Genomic DNA, 19,776 nt, shown 5'->3' on the forward strand with positions numbered 1-19,776 from the left:
TCTGGTCTCTTCTGTCCATCTGCCATCTATTTATTATTATCATTCCAGGTTCCTTCCTCTTCCTTCCTTCCTCCTCACCCACTCAACCAACCACCCACTGAAATCCTGAGTTCTGCTCTGCAGTAGTTTTTCAAGATTAGTACTTTCCCGCTCTTCCCTTCAGAAATACTTTGGCATGCTTATTGCTCCTCAGAGACCACTTGCTCACCTGAGCTCTACAACCATTCCTCAGCCCCTACTTATCCCTACAGAGGTTCAGTCCTAGATTTGTTCCTCACTCTTCCATTTCCCTTTCTATAACAAAACATTTCTTTGGAAGTGCTGCCAAGAATCCCAAAAAGCAAATTCAGTGAACCAGTGCGGTAAGACAGCTTTTGCAGATGAGAGATTTTGCAAAACTATGGTAACAGTGAAGTGCATATGGTCAGTGCCTAGCTGATTACATTTTCATTTGTAATGTGGAAGTACTGCCAACAAATTGAATGAAGCTTACTATGACAGAATGCATCACTTAGAATTCCACACTGTTGCAAAGCACTTCTGAATGACCCTTGATAATTGTGCTGTGAAGTCTGGTATTGTGTACATCTTTAGACTCTATCAAGCGCATGCCATAATAACAATAATGGAAGACAATACATTAAAAAACACTGCTGCTATAAACATGCCATGTGCAAGTATTTTTTTCATATAATGATTTCTTTTCCCCTGGATAAAGAAGGAAAAGTAGATCCACCATTTGATCCAGAAATCTCAATGGAATCCAGTGGGAATCCAGTAGGATTCCTGGATCAACTGGCAGATCAAACAGTGAATCTACTTTTCCTTCTTTAAGGAATCTCCACACTGTTTTCCGTAGTGATTGTACTAGTTTACCTTCCTGCCAACAGTGTAAATGTGTTCCCTTTTTACCACAAAAATATGGAACCAGGCCAAATGTCCATCAAGCAATGAGTAGATAAAGAAAATGTGGTATATATTTACCATGGAATACTACTCAGCCGTAAAGACAAAGGAAATAATGACATTCACAGCAACCCGGATGGAATTGGAGACTACTATCCTAAGTGAAGTAACTCAGGAATGGAAAACCAAACATCATATGTTCTCACTCATGTGGGAGCTGAACTAAGAGGACACAAAGGCATAAGAATGATACGCTGGACTTTAGGGACTCGGGAAAGGGTGGAGGGTGGTGGCAAGGAATAAAGACTATGCATTGGGCACAGTGTACACTGCTTTGGTGATGGGTGCACCAGAATCTCAGAAATCAAAATGAAAGAACTTACTCATGTAACCAAACACTACCTGTTCGCCCAAAATCTATTGAATAAAAAAATTAAAAACAAACAAAAACCCTTTCATCCCCAACAGCCAAATGTAATAGATGGACCTTGTGTGGATTCTGACTGCTACCACCATAAAAATTAAAATATTTATTAAAAACTAGATGATAAATGATAAAAGGCAATGCTATAGCCATCACTTTCTAAACTTTTTTAAAATTAAAAAGAAGTGAAAAAATGTACTTCCAATCATTTCATATCATTTTAAAAATACAGCCTCAGATTTTCTCCACTTAAATTTCAAAGCATACCTTCATTATTAACTTTTATATACTGCAGAATGTACTATTTTATTCCTATATTTATCCATTTAATAAATATTTACTGACTATGTACTATGTACCAAACACAGTTCAACATAAATTAACAAAAAGTTCTCATTTGCAACTTACCATGGGCCATACGATGGAACCAGTAGTAGCCAAAGTCAACTCCTAAGAATGTTAAATACCAAGTCCAAGGAGAATCCCAAGGCAAATTGAACAGTCTGTAGTTCTCCCAGATATAACTATAACTGGTCAGTTCAACACTCCTGAAAAATAGACTGGAAGACAAAATTCACAAGCAGTGATTATATAACATTCTAGAAATAAAATTATGCTAAAAGATTTTAGATAACATTTAAAATTAATGTATTTATATGAAAAAAATGAAACTTCTGTTTGTTTCACCTCTATCATTCTTTCTAAAGGCTCAAATTCCTTGGTATCAAAATGATTCACATGACGTTTTATTTTATTTCATAGGCATCATGGATGCCAGCTGTTTGTGCTCTCAATTTCATGAAATTTAAAAGACCATTTCCTTTTCACGTATCTTAAAATATTTTTCATGGAACCCATACAACATCAATATGGCAAGACTACAACTTAGTTTCTGTGACTGTCATTTCTAAATCTTACTGAAGAATATATTAAGGATGCTTTATAAAGGAAATTTAAAAGGCAGAAAATTATAGATGCCCATATGTTAACATGCTGCAAACTGCATACTGCCTTCGAATTTTTGATCTCTTAAAATTTGCCTTTAGGTTAAAGTTGCTTCTATCTAAATCTATTCTCTCTTTTCCTCTTCCTCCTTCCTTTTTAATCTCTCTTACATACATACACATACACACACACACACAGACACACACACACACACACACACACACACACCCCTTTAATGTTTCTTACATGTTATACTTATGATCAGGTATTAGATTCTCAGAGCATTTCTACAATTCTTATAAGTAATATAAACTAGGGTTTTCAAAATATTAGGGAAAATATTTCCTTAGAAATCAGGTATACAAACCGAATTAAACACTTGTTTCTAAAACTCATACACTAAAATATATTAAGCCACGTATTTATCAAGCTTCTATAAATTCTTATCTTTACTTTCAAAACCCTACAAAATATACTTTAATTTTAGGAAGGATTTTTTTCAAGTTTTATATGATCAAATTTAAGATTAGATTCTAGATGATTTGTTTTGTCATTTTTATAAATTTTATTGAGTTGACTTTTCCTTTGATATTTATTATTAAAATAGAAAAGGAATTAATTATTCTGGTTAATAAAGATATATGTATAAGTCATCAACAAGTTTGGTGCTCAAAATTCTGAGAAATTTCTTAAATATTCTAATTTTAGATAAGAGTGGAAGAAGTAGTGCAGATGATTACACTACTAAAATTTTTTATTTTTACAGTATTTCCCTTTACAGAGTCAGTTGCTATGAATTAGCTTACTGAGTCTTCGAAAGATCCAGTCTTTTGACTTTATTCTTGAATTTAATATTATATGACTTTAACTGTGATTTAATAGGTTTAAAATAACCTCTTATACTTTAATATTTCAAGGTATTATTACTTCACCTATAAAATAAAACATGAGGCTATCTTGTAACAGCATTAATATGCATAACTATGAGAAATGCCAAATGCTTACAATTTCAGAAAAGAGTTCACATCACCACACATTAAAAACTCAATTTCCAATTTGAGATTACATGGTTGGAAGAAGCAGTTTTGTCTGTGAGTTCTAGTCCTTGACTCAAAGGAATTGCTCATCCTGGACTCCTACCACAATGCCAATTTGAGTGATACTCTGAATACTGTACAATCCACTCTTGCAGCGACCCTGAGCCTGCTCGAGCCTCTTTTCTGAGCCATTCTTCCTGAGGGCAGAGCTCTGCAAGTGTGAAAGCCCCGCAGCCTGACGGTGGCTAAGGGTGGCCATCTGGGGGTATATAGACAGAGCTGGGACAAGGAGTCTGTGATGTCCACACACAGGTACATGAGGTCCCTCCGGGGGCAGGACAAGCCATGAGCCAAGGGATCCCACACTGTTGCAGAAACTCTAAGGAATATATGAAATGAACATTTAAAACCTGTCTTCCATGTTTTTATGAAGGTATATTAGTCAAAGTAGGAGCTGGAAAAAATTCTACTGTAAAGCTTGTTAGCTTGGTGGGTTACTTTCATATGTTTAGATGAAAGGCTTCACAACAGTGCCACTGTTGACATTTGGATAGGATAATCCTTTTTTGGAAGAGGCTTTTGTGTGCAAACATTTACTGAAACTATGAAATCTTAAAATTGCTCACTGTTGTTCATTAATAGGAGTTACCCATATCAAATTCAAGTTTTAGGTTAAAAATGGCAAATAATGTTAATTTTATATGCTTTAATATACCAATTTCTCTAAAACAGGAATTCTTAATCTTAACACTATTGTCATTTTGGGCCAAGTAATTTTTTGTTTTGAGGGCCTTTCCTGTGCATCACAGAATGTATTCCAACATTGCTGTTCTTTAGCAACTAGATTTAGGAGCACTCCTTCTCACCCCAGCTGACTCAAAAAATGTCCCCAGATATTTCCAAGTGTTTCTTGGGGAGCAAAATTTACCCCAGTTGAAAACCTCTGCCTAAAAACAACTGAACCAGAAAGAAAGATTAAAACAAAATTTAGTAGAAAGTTAAAATAATCTACAGCTTAATAGCTGAAGTATTAGCACATGATATCAAAGCAGATTTGTCCATGGATTTAGGCAGTCATTCAATGAATTCATACGAAGAGCCTACTAAGTGCCAGGCATAGCACAAGACACAGGAACACACTATTAAACGGGCAAACACCACCAGCCTTATATAAATGTTCCCTCAGTTTAATATTTTTTTAAAAAAATATGCTATCTTCCTTGTCAGTTCCAGTGACGATGGAAATGGGCATTAAGATACCAAGATCTTGATAACAGACTGAAAAGGTCCTTGAAAAACTTCCATTTGTAAAAAATAATAATAATCAATAAAAATTCTAAAAAACCTGTCTGCAATTGAAATACTTTTCTATTTCCTGTACAGGTGCCAGGTCTTGAGCAGACACCCAATTTATTAGTCCATCAACTGACTTACTAGGGTTGACACAAACCAAGCTGAAATATGCCTGACATACTACCTTCAAGCTTCCTCCAGCTCCAACCCACACACATTAGCACGAAGCCTAAATTTCCTCAAGACACGAAGAAAGAGAGAAGCAGCTGTGGGAGTTCTATTCCCTGCTTTCTATCAGCAAAATGAATCTGATTCTCTTTTACTACACATGTGAAAGAATAGCCATGGAATGCCCACAACTAAAAACAATTCACCTAAGTGAGACAGCTGGGAAATGATTATCAAGCTCGTAAAGCCCTGGATTGCAGAAAACAGCACCTACATTTTCAAAAAGGTTCTCACCAGACCTTGAATCATAAACCAAAGCACCTTCCTCTTTCTCTTCCTCCTTATCCCTTCCACCCTGCAACCTCAGCACATGACTCTGCACTCGGGAATTTAAATTCTCTAAACCCCATCCTGTGGGTAGAGGCAGATATAATATGTATGCATATAGTGATCTTACTTTATCACATGAAGATGGAATATTGGGTAGCACAGGAGCTTGGAATTCCCAAATACTAGACACCTTTTATGCCTTAAGTTTGAATGTAAGACCAGGAAAGTGATCTAAACATAAAGAGACATTAAAATCCTCTAATCACCAACCTGCATATAGAGAGGCTTTCCTCCCATGATCCTATTTTCTTCATGAATTCCCCCAAACAGCAGTTTTCTCTTGGGTTTGAAGTATGGGTTTCAGCAAATGAAAAGTAGCTTATTTCTTTAACTAGTGAACTGATTATGTATTTTACATAACATTTTCTCTCATCACGAGAAATTTGTCAATGTTCAGTTACGGTAAAAAAAGCTTATGAGTTACTACATTACTATTTAGTATTAATCCTTGGTTTTTTATAAAATAAAGTTCAGTTTCAATGTTGAGATTAAAAAATAATCAATACATTGGAAATAAATGTTATTTGGGGATTGAGAATTAGAAACTAATGAGTTTTCAAAGTCATCTCCATCTGAGTCTACCCATCACCAGGAATAGAAGTGTGACAGTGGGCATGACATTCATTCTGTCAGCATCTCAGTGCTAATTTAAGGTCTGAGATAATTAGGCTGAATGTACCCTAAAATGACTTTCATGTTGTTGTCACTAAGAAAGCCAGTAACATTTGATGTAATGCTCTCATTGCAAACTTCTGAAATATGAAAGCAGGTTTCAGAATAAGCGGACTTACGTACTATACTCATAGGAATCTGCCACTTTAAAATTATTCCATAACCATCATGTAGCTGAGTGTTCTTATTTGGCCAGATTATGATAAACTAAAAAAAATAGATATTTTTATTTCTAATAATCTTGTTTCATGAGCCAGAAAATAAATATTTAAACAAGATTACTACAAATATCCTTAAAACTCCAAGAAGTTACAAATAAATTAATATATTAGATCTTGTATATGTGTGTGTGTGTGTGTGTGTGTGTGTGTGTGTGTATGTGTAGAGAGACTGAGAGAGAGATTTTTCTAAGAAATTTTGTTACTTATTTACTTCAGCTGGATCCAGGAGTTTGCACTGCCCATCTGTAAAGCTACTGCCACTTTTGCTCCATCTAGTGGAATATTGATTTTTGCTTGGTAATAATAAGAGAGATAATATTACCTTTACCATCTACAAACAGATAAAATGTGTACTACTAATTCTTAGTGTGAAATAGTATTACATTTATAAAACAATCACTTAATTTCTTCTTAACAGTAACCATAAAGCCATAAGCCTTTATAAATACAATGTGATAGATTTGGAAGAAAGGAATTTGCTATATTCTTTACTTTACAAGAAATATATTACTCGACTGAATAAGCACTCAAATCCGGGCAAATAAGCAATGAAACTTGCATTCACCAGGGAAGGTTCTTCTAATAGCAGTTTCTGAAGTTACATAATTAATAACAAAGACAAAGTTTATTTATTAGTTTTCTAATGCAAATTATAAGAGGAAATGAGATTCTCTCAAGCATAATTAACAAACCAACAAGTAATTAAAATTTATCTTCCTTTCGTGAGGATTTTTAATAATTATTTCTAAGTTAATAAAAATTTAGTATTAATAATAAGGTATTATTTACATTTCATAGATTCATTTATCTCTTCTTTTGGACAATGAATTGCTGCTTATTAAAGTCATCATCCAAAATGATAAACATTCATTTGTTAGGTCTGATTTGCCAAGGCAACCTTTAGCCTCTCATGCTAAAGCCCCTGGTATAAAAACCCAACATACAATTTTTCTTTATTCTCTGGCCCCACCCCAAGGAGTCAAAAGTATTTCAGAGAAGTTTAATTTCCTCCTTTTTAATTTTTTTTTTTTTTTGGATGAATTGAAACTCTCTTGTCAGGAATGGAAAATTCCATGGCAGGCATGGCCAGTAAAAGTATGCATATACATGGCTGAACGTTGTGGAGCTAGCTCCACAGTAAAAACTGGCAGTGACCCATATGTATTAAAAGTGGAGTGTCCCCAACTTTATTTGAAAATTTACCTACTTAAATTATCCCTCTAACTTACTGCAATTTGATTTATAATGTGCTGTTTCGACAGAATAAATGAACCCATTAAAAACAAACATACTGTAGATACTTATATCAGGAATAAAGTTTCTCTGGGGAGGATGCAATTTATGGAAGCAGAAACATTGGAAGGAAGTAACAAATTGAACTCCCGGGTTTCCAATGAAGGATTGGAAATTGAGTTCTGCTTAAACAAGCAGAGGAAAAAAATGTGATTATTTTTCACTCATTAACGTTTAAGTCAGTAGTTGTATATTTCACAAGTTTTAGATACGTGTGCTTAAAAAATAGATTTGGTAAATATGTTGTTAAATCAAGATTATTTTTTTACAGTCACATGTGACACGAATTGTTAGGCAGATTATCTGCATGATACACTGTGTTTAACAAGAATAAATAGACATATGTGTTTGTAACTTTGACTAGTATCTGACCAGGAAGGCTGCCTACTGGATTTCAGAAGAGCACAACAGAAGCAAGCCTGCCCAGAATCTGGTTCTTAGGACAGATGGACTTTTATTACAGATCATGGTCTGTCCAACAGGCTTGTAAACAAGATATAATCTTGTCCATGGTTAATATTTTCCTTGACATAAAGATTTGAAAGAGGTAGCATATGTCTTTTCTATCAACATGGTAAGTATGCTATTAATCTTTAAGACATCTGAAATTTTATGTAATCCTGAAATTAAGATCCTCGAAAAAACATTGCTTTTCTTCAAAGTCTGCGCACAGCGTTTCTATTACATGAATGGCAAAGTGAAACGTGTTTGCCTTCATTTCCACTTCTTTTGTCCGAGGCCACATGCTTATTTGGAATTATTATCCAAAGCATAATTCTTCACAAACGAATGAGCAAAAGGCATACTACCATTTTTCATGCAATCACCTATTCGAAGGACGTAGCAAGCCTCTGTTGCTCGTGTAGAAAATGAAATTGGTCCCTGGGAGAGGATATGATCATTGCCGTGTTAATCTAACCCTCAGCTGTTAATGATTTGCACAGGGATTCCCCTTGATGCTGTGGCTTCAACTGAAATATTGTTTTAAGAATTGATGTCAAATTCTTCCCATTTTTTTTTTTTTTTTTTTTTTTTTTTTACTGAAAGGGGATTAAGAGGAATAGATCCACAGGCTTGCTTTTTCTTTCTAGTTTATATTTGGGTTTGGAATTTTTTTATAGCAACAAATAAAATAAAAATGTTTTTCACAACATTTCTATACAACAAAACAAAAAAATTAATTTCATTTTCAGATAATTTGCTTTACTGGAATCTTTCAGACAAGGCTATGAAAGAGAAAATTCTTTGTAAAAGTTAAAAAAAAATCCGTATTTCATCATTTAGAATTGTTCTTTACATCTACAAGGCAAAAAAATAAGTAATTTGCTCTTCTCATTTAAAATAACTATAGAAAAATATTCTCCAAATTCAAGTTCATAACCTTTTACCTTTCTCTCAAAGGGCACCAGAGTTAACAGTTTGTGTTTGTTTAAGGAGTGTTATGAGTAGTGGGTGAAGGAAAAGAACCGCATGTTCTATCCCTGAAGGACTGGTTTGTTTTGGTTTCTTTTTTCCTCTTCTCTCTTCTCTCTCTCTCTCTCTCTCTCTCTCTCTCTCTCTCTCTCTCTCTCTCTCTTTCTCTCTCTCTCTCTCTCTCTCTCTCTCTGCCTCTCTCCACCCGCCCTCCCAACCTTTCTCTATCCTTTTTCAGATACTTTTTTTGGAAAAATATCTATTTTATTCTAATTTTCATGTTATAACTCTGTACCTTTTAAAAATAACACTGCTGAGCAGAAATATTGTACTGAGGATACAGTTTGTATTTCTGGTACCCATGATGTTATGATAAGAGAACAATCTAATTTCATTTGCAACCAAATCAAACTTTAAAAGGTAAAAATAAAAATGCTGAAGAATTCATTCAATTTGCTGTCAAATTCATTGTTAAAATGCTTAACAAATTCATTCCAATTCACTAAACTGTATGATGTATAATCAGATATGCAGGACAATTCTCAGTTACCAAGTGACTTTTAAAGTTTATCAATCATCTGATTTCCATAAACCATTTCTGTGAATGAGCTAAATTAACCAACTAGGTATTTTTAAATAACTAAATCTATCTACATCCAAATCTATATATACCTTGGATATGTTGAATGTATTTCTTGTTGATTTCTGCCTAAAGGGGACATGTATTATAAGAAAGGAAATTATCTATAATTGTAAATTCTTATTCATGATAATCTCAGAATTAGCTGCAAATTTCTGGAGACATTATCTTCCTCTGATTCCAACTGCAAAATTCAACAATTATAAGTAGTTCTTCAAAGTCAGTATTAGTAATATTACATCTACTATATACTTAATAATATACTTTTCTCAAAATCTTATTGAAAAACAAACACTTTCAGGTTTACTTTCTTTTTAAACTATTTTATGTAACATATGAAATTATTCCACCTTTCTTAGATGTTTAAAGTTTTAATGTTATTTTTTTAAAAATCCACCTTAGTTTCCCACTGAGCAGTTAATAGAAACATTCCAAAGCAATGAGCACCAGTCAGAAGTAAAGCTCTTAAAACAGGACAAGAAGCAATGGGTGGGAAGCTGGAATGAGAACATTCATCAGCAGCTCAAAGCACAGACTTCGAAGGAAATCTTTCCTCACCCTCCGCCGCTTTGGTAAGCCCACATGCATTGAAGATGACTTCCTTTTATTGGTCTCTCCTCTACATGCATTATAATATACTCTTTCTAAAAAATAGTAGGTCATTTACATCTTACTATCATTTGGTCCCAATATCATCTAATTTTATTATCAACATAACAGTATAGGAATATCACTGTTTTTTGGACTCTTTACCATGCAATAAACATCATTCCAGGCACAGGAGCTAAAACTATGAAGAACGCACATCTCTTGCTCTCAAGTTGTGTACAAACTAGCAGGAAGGGCTGGGCAGAAAAGAGGTGAGCATTGACGCCACGTGAAAATTCTAGATCTGGGATAAGCACAAAATTCCATGGGACTGTAATGTCCTAACATAAGCTTGCTGAGGCGTGTGACATCTATGCTTAGACCTAATAAATGAATCTCAACTGGCCACATGGATGACTTTCCAGGCAGAGGGAAGTACCTGTGGCATGTAGGCAATGACAAGTAGTAAAGCATGATGGGATAAAGGTGCCAAAGAGACAGGGAGTGGAGGACCCAAAAGTAAAGCCAGACAGACCGTGTTCTCTATAGTTCAGAACGGGGATTCGTACCTTATACTTGAGTCAACAGGGAACCAGTGAGGGGTTTCTACTGGATTCATATTATGGAAATGTTTGGCTGCAAACGGGGTTGCACTAGAGCCAGACACCAATTAGGAAACCATTGTAGTTATTCAGAGATTTGTGTGAGCTGCTCTAGGGAGTGTCTACACTCTAGAGAGCTATTCTTTCTGAGCCTGGCAGAGGCAAATACAATTTGAATTGAGAACTAGATCATAACTCAGAGCTGGAATCACAATAAGGCAAATGAAACACTCATTTTGAAGGGATATCAACAAAGTCAAGATAAATAATATTTAGGGTAATTTTTTAAAGGAGTGCAAAAAAATCAATGAAGAACAATATATCAAAATTTTAAATAATAGCATGAACTGAAGTCCTTGGGAAAATTTGTGTAAATAGACTAATTCTCCCATGCAGTGGGTTCCTTTGCCCCTCATACATAGGGAATTTCAGTGTTTTCACTCAGCGTTGTTAACCCATCTAACTTACCCTGGAAGTCGTGACAGAACACCAGCTGAGACTGATGTTAAAGCATCATCCAAACGACCCGGTGGCTTCCCTTTGCGAATCCAGCTGACAACAAGTTCAAGCAGCATCAAGGAAATGAAAAATGGAGTTGCCTAGAAAGGAAATTGCAGAAAAGAGATGCTATTATGTTCCATATGAAGTTATTTTACATTTCCTGATTAGTCACGTCAGATTTGAGAGGCCCAGATTTGGGAAGCCCCGCAGGAGATGGTAGACACCCATTCTAGAAGATTGCTTCCTACACAGTAGGCAGAGAAGTCTGTTTTAGACATACGCTAAATATGTGCTCAAATTATATCATCCAATTTGAATATGAAATATAATCATAGATATAACCATGATAATTATAAAATTATAAGATTGGGAGGAACATCTTCCAAATTACATTAAAAATAAATTTAGAATAAGGCAAATAATTAGAAGTCTATTGTCTCTATATGTATAATCTAGATCCCCTTCAGGAGGCTTTCCTTAAAGATGCACAAAATTCTAATTTTGGTGTTAGAATTACAAGAACTATACTTCTAATGATGAAATTGAAAGAGTAGAGACAATTTTCTTCTTAGAATTTTAGAAAATATGGTAATTTTACATGTTTGCTTAAAATATGAGTCACATTTTATTCATTTGGTTTTGATTCGTTTCACATAATAAGTGACGTTTTGAAGGCTCCACTATTGATCATAGAGTATTTAATTCGGTTTGGTGTTGCAGTATAAGCAATAATAATTTATAAAGATATCAGTGCCACTTTTTCTATTTAAAAATCAGAAAGCAAGTATAATATCTAATCTTGAAAAAGATATGGATTTTACTTATTTGGAAACTAATCATGAGTTTTGAAGCTTTCTAAACTGAACTCTCAATAACATAGTGTGTGATGTCAATTTTGTTTTCTATTTCTCCCCTGAACTAGTGAGTGTTGTAGGAACAACTTTGATAGGCTGGGGAACTTCAGGATTCAAGTTCTAATTCTGGGTATTTCCACTTTCAATCATAGCCAAGAACCAGAAGTGAAATGTACCTCCGAGCACTTCAAAGTTTCAAAGAAAACTTGGTTCACATTCAAACTTAGGAAGTCAGAGTTGGACCTGGTCAAGCTGCATATCCTTCATTCTGCAGAACTACTCTACCAAATGAAAGAGGAAATAGTTTCCTTGGAAGAGGTGGACAAGCTAAGGATTTAAAAATGAAATTGTTACTAACTTTACTGATATGGTATAACTATTTGACATTGAGCTTCCAACAGCTACATTTACAATGCCACGGAGTCCAGGAAAACGTTAAGATTTTGTTTTTATGATATTCTGGAGTGACATATAAAGGAGGGAATTTACAGGTGACGATGCTACGGATTGTAAGGAAATTCAATTCAAGTCGACATTCTACTTTTGCTTCCTGCCTTTAAGAAACTGAATTATTAGAATTTAATAATTCAAATAATGAAAGTGAACACAACGCTCAGGAGGTTGACCTTACCATTTCTTAAGAAAGAAGCAAGAGTCAAAGTAGCCTCTTCCAATATAATCTCACCTTTTTTACATAATCAGGCACCTCTTCTAATGTTTGGAATGAAGTTTCACTGGGCTTCATCATGTAAAACATCGCGCGAAATCCCTGGGAAACTGAAACCTCGTGTCGGGCTTCTGGGCTCTTCATTTCTGCCCTTGTCTGATTCCCAGCTGGAGAATATTTGGGATTCAGCGGCTGAAGCCAGAGGCTGAAAAGCGAGGACGAGACGTGCAGCTCAGAACAAGCTCTTTGTCAGAGAACAGCTAAAACCAACGCTCCACAGAGAGCACAGTCAACAGCAGATTTTGTTCAGAGAGACAGAAACATACAAGGCTCAAGAACAAGTTCAGAGTTCAGTGGGCGCTAGGCCAGAAACAGGGCATGTGGGGCAGGGAAAAAGAGGACTCACACTCAAATCAAAGTCATACCATGCAATTTGACTGTAGGTGGAGCAAGTTACTACTAAAAAAAGAAGAGAAAAAAAAAATCACGATAGTGTCTTGGAAAGAAGAAAAGTGATAACACAGGTCTAAGGTCACACTGAGAAAGTGGATGGAAATTCAAGCATCAAATCACATAGAAAAAGATTTTCTCTCCTCATTTAAAAACTCACAACATGTTCAAGTTTGTAGTCTCTTTAACTCTTGCAGGGACAGGCTATAGGTGTGCTACTTAGTAATAGCTTGAAAGTCAGTAAGCACTGAATATCTGGGTCCTTATTGGCTATCTATATTTCTGTATCTGAATCATGTTATTACAACTTCTGAATGTTTGAAAACCAGTTTAGTGGCATTTGGCTTATTATGTAGTCTATATTTTTTAGTGGAAACTTGGCTAGTCACATCTGTATTCTTAGTACTTATGGGGACTTTCTGATTAAAGAAGGTGCCAAGATGTTGCTGTGAGACCTATTTCTGTTTCACAGAAAGAGCGTAAGTGATTGTGCCTTTTAAGTAGATTTGAGGGCACTTAATTTATTACCTTACCAGTGAATGTATGGAGCTTGCCAAAACAGCCACAGCCCTTTACCCAGAATAGCTGTATTCATCCTTTAGGTGCCATCTCATCTTTTAAAGATGTTTACATAGATCTATTAAATTATGAAAACACATGGACTCAGGGAAGAGAACACCACACACTGGGGCCTGTCTGGGGGTGGAGGCTGGTGGGGGGAATGCATCAGGAGAAATATCTAATGTAGATGATGGGTTGATGGGTGCAGCAAATCATCATGGCTCATGTGTACCTATGTAACCAACCTGCACGTTCTGCATATGTACCCCAGAACTTAAAGTTTAATTAAAAAAATACAAAAAAAGCAAAAAATATAGAAACTGTAGATAAGCAATAACAACTGCCCAAAACACTATCAATATCTTGGTACATGTACAGTCCGTTTTGCTATAATATGATATATGCATTCCTGAAAATTACCATACTATACAAAATTGTGCAATGAAAACCACAGGACTTATGAGAAAAATGTAATGAAGGTAAAACACTCAAAACTTCATAATCATCCACAAGGAACAAAAAAAAAGATCAGAGTCTAACAAAAATGGTAGCACACTTTTACACATTACATGGTTAAGACATACATAAACACTAAAATGAATATGGTGTTTTACCTTGAAAAAGACCTGCAACTTGTTTTGAAAGTTATGCATTGGAAGATTTGCAAACCGCAAGTTACTTTAGCTTGTTGAAATACGGGCTATCTGACATCAGACAGAAAGTTGTAGTATGACACATGGGTGTCATGGTGACAACACATAGGTGAAGTGAGGGTGCTGCTGTCAGCCGTGCATGCATTTTGTGCATCCTAAGCCTTTCACCTTTTCAGTTCAGTTTTCTAAAGTTCATCTACAGTGTTTCACTGAATAAAGTCACACATGAGCATAGGTAGTATGCTCAAATTATTTTCTAGTATATTAATCATGTTGGAACAAATTTAAACTCAAAGCACATGTTACAGCAGAATTGACTGTCCTTTCAGACAATTCCCATTACAAATAAATACATATGGTTATTAATTTTCAATAAAAGTGGCTGGGCATGGTGGCTAACGCCTGCAATCTCTGCACTTTAGGAGGCTGAGATGAGTGGATCAAGTGAGGTCAGGAGTCTGAGACCAACCTGGCCAACATGGTGAAACCCCGTCTCTATTAAAAATGCAAAATTAGCTGGGTGTGGTGGCAGGCGCCTGTAATCCCAGCTCCTAAGGAGGCTGAGGCAGGAGAATTCCCTGAACCTGAAAGGTGGAGGTTGCAGACAGCAGAGATGGCATCGCTGCACTCTAGCCCAGGCAACAGAGCAAGACTCTGTCTCAAAAGAAATTTAATAAAAACGATCATATTAGGCATAATGTTTTATTAACTGCTTTAAAAAAATTTTTGGAAATTAACAATATGATACATTATGAGAGAAAAAAATCCAAACAAATTAGCTATATATAAAGTAGAAAGTTACAAGATCCTTTCTTCTCAGTAAGTGTGCACACCTTCGCTTTCATTTCACAGGGATAACGTATCCTCTTAGTGGAGTTTTTCCATATCTGTTTTTCTCCACAAAGAGTGGTTATTATCATTGTTATTATACAAATACATTTCTATATACACACAATCATTCAGTTTTTTAATGGACCACATCAAACATAAGATACAGCAACTTTCCTCTTGGAGTCAATAACTTATCAGGAACATTTTTTTTTTCAGTATATGGTTATACAGGTATATACTTTTTTTGTTTTTACTGGCTGCAAAAGTGTGTCCATTTCAATCAGCAACACTAAATTATTTTTAACTTTTTAAAGCAGAGGCAATTTTATGCAAAAATGTTGTTACACAGATGATGGGAGAAGTAAAAAGCCAAGCAGGAAAAAAGAGGCAATCTAGAGATTACTACCAATAGGAAGCCACTAGCATTGCTAAACTGTAGGGACAAATGGAGAAGGCAGAGAAGGGGCTGTACCTTCCATGGGAAATGCTCTTGCTAGACAGAAGCATTTTTGTCCAGGAAAGTTGGGATCACGACTGGCTTGTCTAACAAGAGCATTTCCCATGGAGGAAAGCCAGTCAACGCCAGAAATAATAGCCACGGCAGAGAGGGAAGGAAGAGAAGTACTATGGCTTTTCCCTTCTTGCTGCTGACCAATCTCTCAACAGTACTTCCCGTTAGGCTATGACATGGTTTGGATTTGTGTCCCTACCCAAATCTCCAAGGCCAGAGGAGGGACCTGGTGTTGGATCATGGTGGTAGATTACCCTCTTGTTGTTCTCCTGATAATGAGTGGATTCTTGCGAGACTGGTTGTTTTAAAGTGTGTAGCACCTCTCTCTTCTCTTCCTCCTGCTCTGGCCATTATGACAGGCCTGCTTCCCCTTCTACTGTGACTGAAAGTTACCTGAGGCCTCCCTGGCCATGTTTCCTGTACAGCCTGCAGAACAGTGAGCCAACTAAAACCCCTTTCTTTACAATTACTCCTTCAGGTAGTTCTTCATAGCAGTATGAGAATAGACTAGCACAGACTCAATGAGTCAAAAGCCAGTGGAGAGAGGAGGCCAGAAAAAGCAGCCAGCTGAAGATGATCTCTTACTACACAAACCACTGAAGGAGAAAGGGAGGGAGGGATCCATTTACACAAAAAGTCAATCGAGAACCAACACACCATTTTAACTTTTTAAATTACTCCTCTATTGTTATGTCTGTTAATATAGTTGGCTATTTTTAACTAATAACTTAAATGCAGCAATAAACATTCTAGTATAGTGTACATTTTGCACATTTTTGTGTTACATAGATTCCTAGCAGTGGAATTATGCTATGAAGAGCATGTAAAATTTACACTTCGATAATTGCTGCCAAATTCACCTCCCAATTGCCTTTCCCTCCACACTCTTGCTAACACTGGCTCCTATTAATCTTTCATAATTTTTAGCCAATTCGTTAATGAAAAATTGGTATCTTGTTTTAATTTGCATCTTCCTAATGACACTGAACATCATTCAGTACATTTATTAACCTTTTGGGGTTTTAAAATAAAATTCATTTTTTAGTATGAGCTGCACATTATTATCTTTGTCATTATTGATTTATAGGTCATTTGTATTATAAATATATAATTCTATATATAGTATATATATTCCTATATATGTGGCAAATATTCTCTCATTTCAACTAGTTATCTATATGTTGTCATAGTGCATTTGTAACTTTGTGTGTGCTGTTATCCTTTGTTTTATTACTTCTGCTTTTGGATCTTGCTTAAGAACATTTTCCTTGCCAGAATTCTGTAAGAATAATCTTTGGATATTCTTTCTGGAATATTTAAAGGATCTCTGTTGTTTCTATTATCTGGAATTTAGTTTTGCATATGGTATGTAGTAATTATTTGACTTTGTACTTTGCCTTTACAGATCACAGTTCTTCCCGTATCTTTAGTTAGTCAATACTTTTCCTCCTGTTCTATGTACCTGTACTATTTCCAGGCTCTCCATTCAGCTCTATGAATGTTTCTATCTAATGCTAGTACCATTTGTCTTCATTACTGTACCATCGTAATAAATTCTGGTGACTTGTAGAACAATTTCGCATGCTTGAATTTTATTTCTAAAAAATATGAAGCTGTTTTCACACATTTGCTTGTGTAAGTGTTTAACCTTCAAAGAATCCTGTTGGCATTTTAATTGGAACTACATTAAATTCATGGATTTAAATGGAAAGAATTGACATCAGAGGCACTCAACAAATTTGCTTTGAATGAATGAGCATATATACTAGATCATTTAAACTTAATTTTATGACTAAATGATGTCAATGCTCACTTCTAATACTTCTATTCTTTTTATCTTCCATTCTTGTTTTTTTTTCCTTTGTACTGTTGTAGATTTTAAGTAGTTTTCAGGAGAGTACATGTATAATTGCTTATCTTACTATAATTTTTTTCTTGCCTATATATGTGAAAGATAAGTTGGCTAAATATAGACTTTTTGGTTCAAATAGTAATTCTTTCAAAATTAGGCTGGGCATGGTGGCTCGTGACTGTAATCCCAGCACTTTGGGAAGCAGAGGCGGGCAGATCACCTGAGATCAGGAATTCAAGACCAGCCTGGCCAACATGGTGAAACCCTGTCTCTACTAAAAATACAAAATTAGCCAGGCATGGTGGTGGGCACCTGTAATCCCAGGTATTCAGGAAGCCAAAGCAGGAGAATCACCTGCACCTGTCAGAGGTTCAGGAGGCAGAGGTTGCAGTGAGCCCAGATTGCACCACTGCCCTCCAGCCTGGGGAACAAGAGCAAGACTACATCAAAAAAGACAGAAAGAAAGTAAAGAAAAGAAGGAAGGAAGGAAGGAAGGAAGGGAAGGAGGGAGGGAGTGAAAAAAAGTAATTATTTCACAATTAGAGACAGAGCACCACTCTGGCTGAAGATCTTGTAGGTGAAGCCAAGGTGGACAGAACAGAGGACTTTGAACCTTCATATGAACCATGAAGAGGATGCCTATACTAGTCCGTGTGAAAGCTGCCAATAAAAGACAAACCCATACCTGAGACTGAGTAATTTATAAAGAAAAAGAGATTTAAAAGACTCACAGTTCCCTGTAGCTGGGGAGTCCCCACAATCACGGCAGAAAGTGAAAGGCACGTCTTAGGTTGGCAGCAGGTGAGAGAGAGTGAGAACCAAGCGAAAAGGGCTTCCCCTTATAAATCCATCAGATCTCGTGAGACTTACTCACTACCACAAGAATGGTAGGGTGAAACTGTCCCCAAAATTCAATTTTCTCTCACCTGGTCCCTTCCACAACACATGGGAGCTGTGGGAGCTACAATTCAAGATGATATCTTGATGACTAAATGATGGGGACACAGCCAAACCATATGAACCCCCAGGTCATTTTCAGATGACTTCTTGTCTGAGTAACTCTGTCAGATCTTTGCACAAAGCTACCTAGCCAATGGGATTCTGCTGGGGATTTCACCCTCCCTCGACTCTTTTTTTTGGTCTAATTCAAGGAAAAAAGCTTGAGAAGAGCCTAATATGAATGTCAGGCATCCCATGAGAATGTAAGACATGAGGCACTATTTACTCTCAGTATTTGCATTTGCAAATCAATCAACACAAAAAGACATCCAAGTTTTTTATTGAAACGACATGAAAAAAACAACTGATTAGGGACCACAGGTGATATGAATAATGGTCCAATTTTAAGAAAGAAGCCACAGTAAATTGAAAAGGAGAATTTAATATAATGGTTTGCCATCTAAAATAGAGAATTGGCATAATAAAGGAGTGGCTAATAAAAATTAAGAAAACTCAAAAGAACACATAAATAGGAGACAGAATGCGCAGCCCCTACTCCCAGTGCTTTACTGGTGAACTTGCTTGAAATCAGCTCTTTAGGATGAAAAAGGACAAAAGACACTGTTCACCAGGAATTTCTCACTAGAGGCACTTTCTACAAAACCACCTGAAGAGGTGCCAGGTGAAGCTCCGGGCTGCTATGCTTTGCAGGAACTGGGCACAGAAGAATCTGCCTGTGTTACAAGACCCTGCCAAGTGATCATGTAGGAGCCAAGGAGGAACACCTCTTCCCTTAACAAAGACTGTCAGCAGCCCACTCCTGACAAAGCCTAACATCATGTCAGCTAGCAAAGAAAAATATTTAAAAGACCCGTTTCTATTTCACAGATCAGGTAATAAGGTTTGAATTTCGAGATGAGAGGCAATAGATCTATAATTAGCACAAGACGTAACACTCTTTACTAACCATAAAAAGTCTTCATCCTAGTCTCTTATGTATATGACACTTAGCCTCAATGTTTATAAAATTGTAAAAAAGGTAAAGACTTTTCTGGGAGGCGTTTATGTAAGAAAAGCAGAGTGGTAGAACCTCTATAATTATAGATCTGCCTTTTCTTTTGGCATCTAATATTTCAAAATAATATTAAGTCTGAGTTCAACTTGCCTTTAAAAAAGTTCATTTCTACCTTCTGGGTGCTCGTAGAATATTTTTGTGCCTTTGAAATTAAATCATTTTAGTGTTTTATATTTTGGGTAGATTATCTTGAAGAGATGAACATCCTTAAACCTCAGATTTGAATCTTCCTTTGCTTTAGGAAAATTGTCTGCGATTGAGTTTTTGCCTATTATTTATCTTTCGTTGAT

At 35.9% G+C, this 19,776-nt stretch overlaps 1 protein-coding gene across 5 annotated transcripts in view; it reads right to left on the reverse strand.

The window, feature by feature from the left end:
• Window positions 1–12,957, reverse strand: part of AGMO (alkylglycerol monooxygenase) — a 374,417-nt gene extending 361,460 nt beyond the window's left edge. For 2 of the 5 annotated variants that reach the window (XM_003938665.4, XM_010349331.3), the window contains exons 1-3: window positions 12,633–12,954; window positions 11,061–11,191; window positions 1,739–1,890 (exon numbers count right to left, since the gene is read on the reverse strand). In XM_003938665.4, the coding sequence (XP_003938714.1) occupies window positions 1,739–1,890; window positions 11,061–11,191; window positions 12,633–12,758 (409 nt within the window). In that variant the 5' untranslated portion in view covers window positions 12,759–12,954. Of the gene's footprint in view, window positions 1–1,738; window positions 1,891–11,060; window positions 11,192–12,632 lie in introns of all 5 variants that reach the window. The other 3 variants (XM_074379552.1, XM_074379554.1, XM_074379553.1) reach the window with 3 other exon arrangements.
• Between the last annotated feature and the right edge of the window lie 6,819 nt (window positions 12,958–19,776).

The sequence above is a fragment of the Saimiri boliviensis genome, chromosome 10 (genome assembly GCF_048565385.1).
Source record: "Saimiri boliviensis isolate mSaiBol1 chromosome 10, mSaiBol1.pri, whole genome shotgun sequence".
Classification (NCBI taxonomy): Eukaryota; Metazoa; Chordata; class Mammalia; order Primates; family Cebidae; genus Saimiri; species Saimiri boliviensis.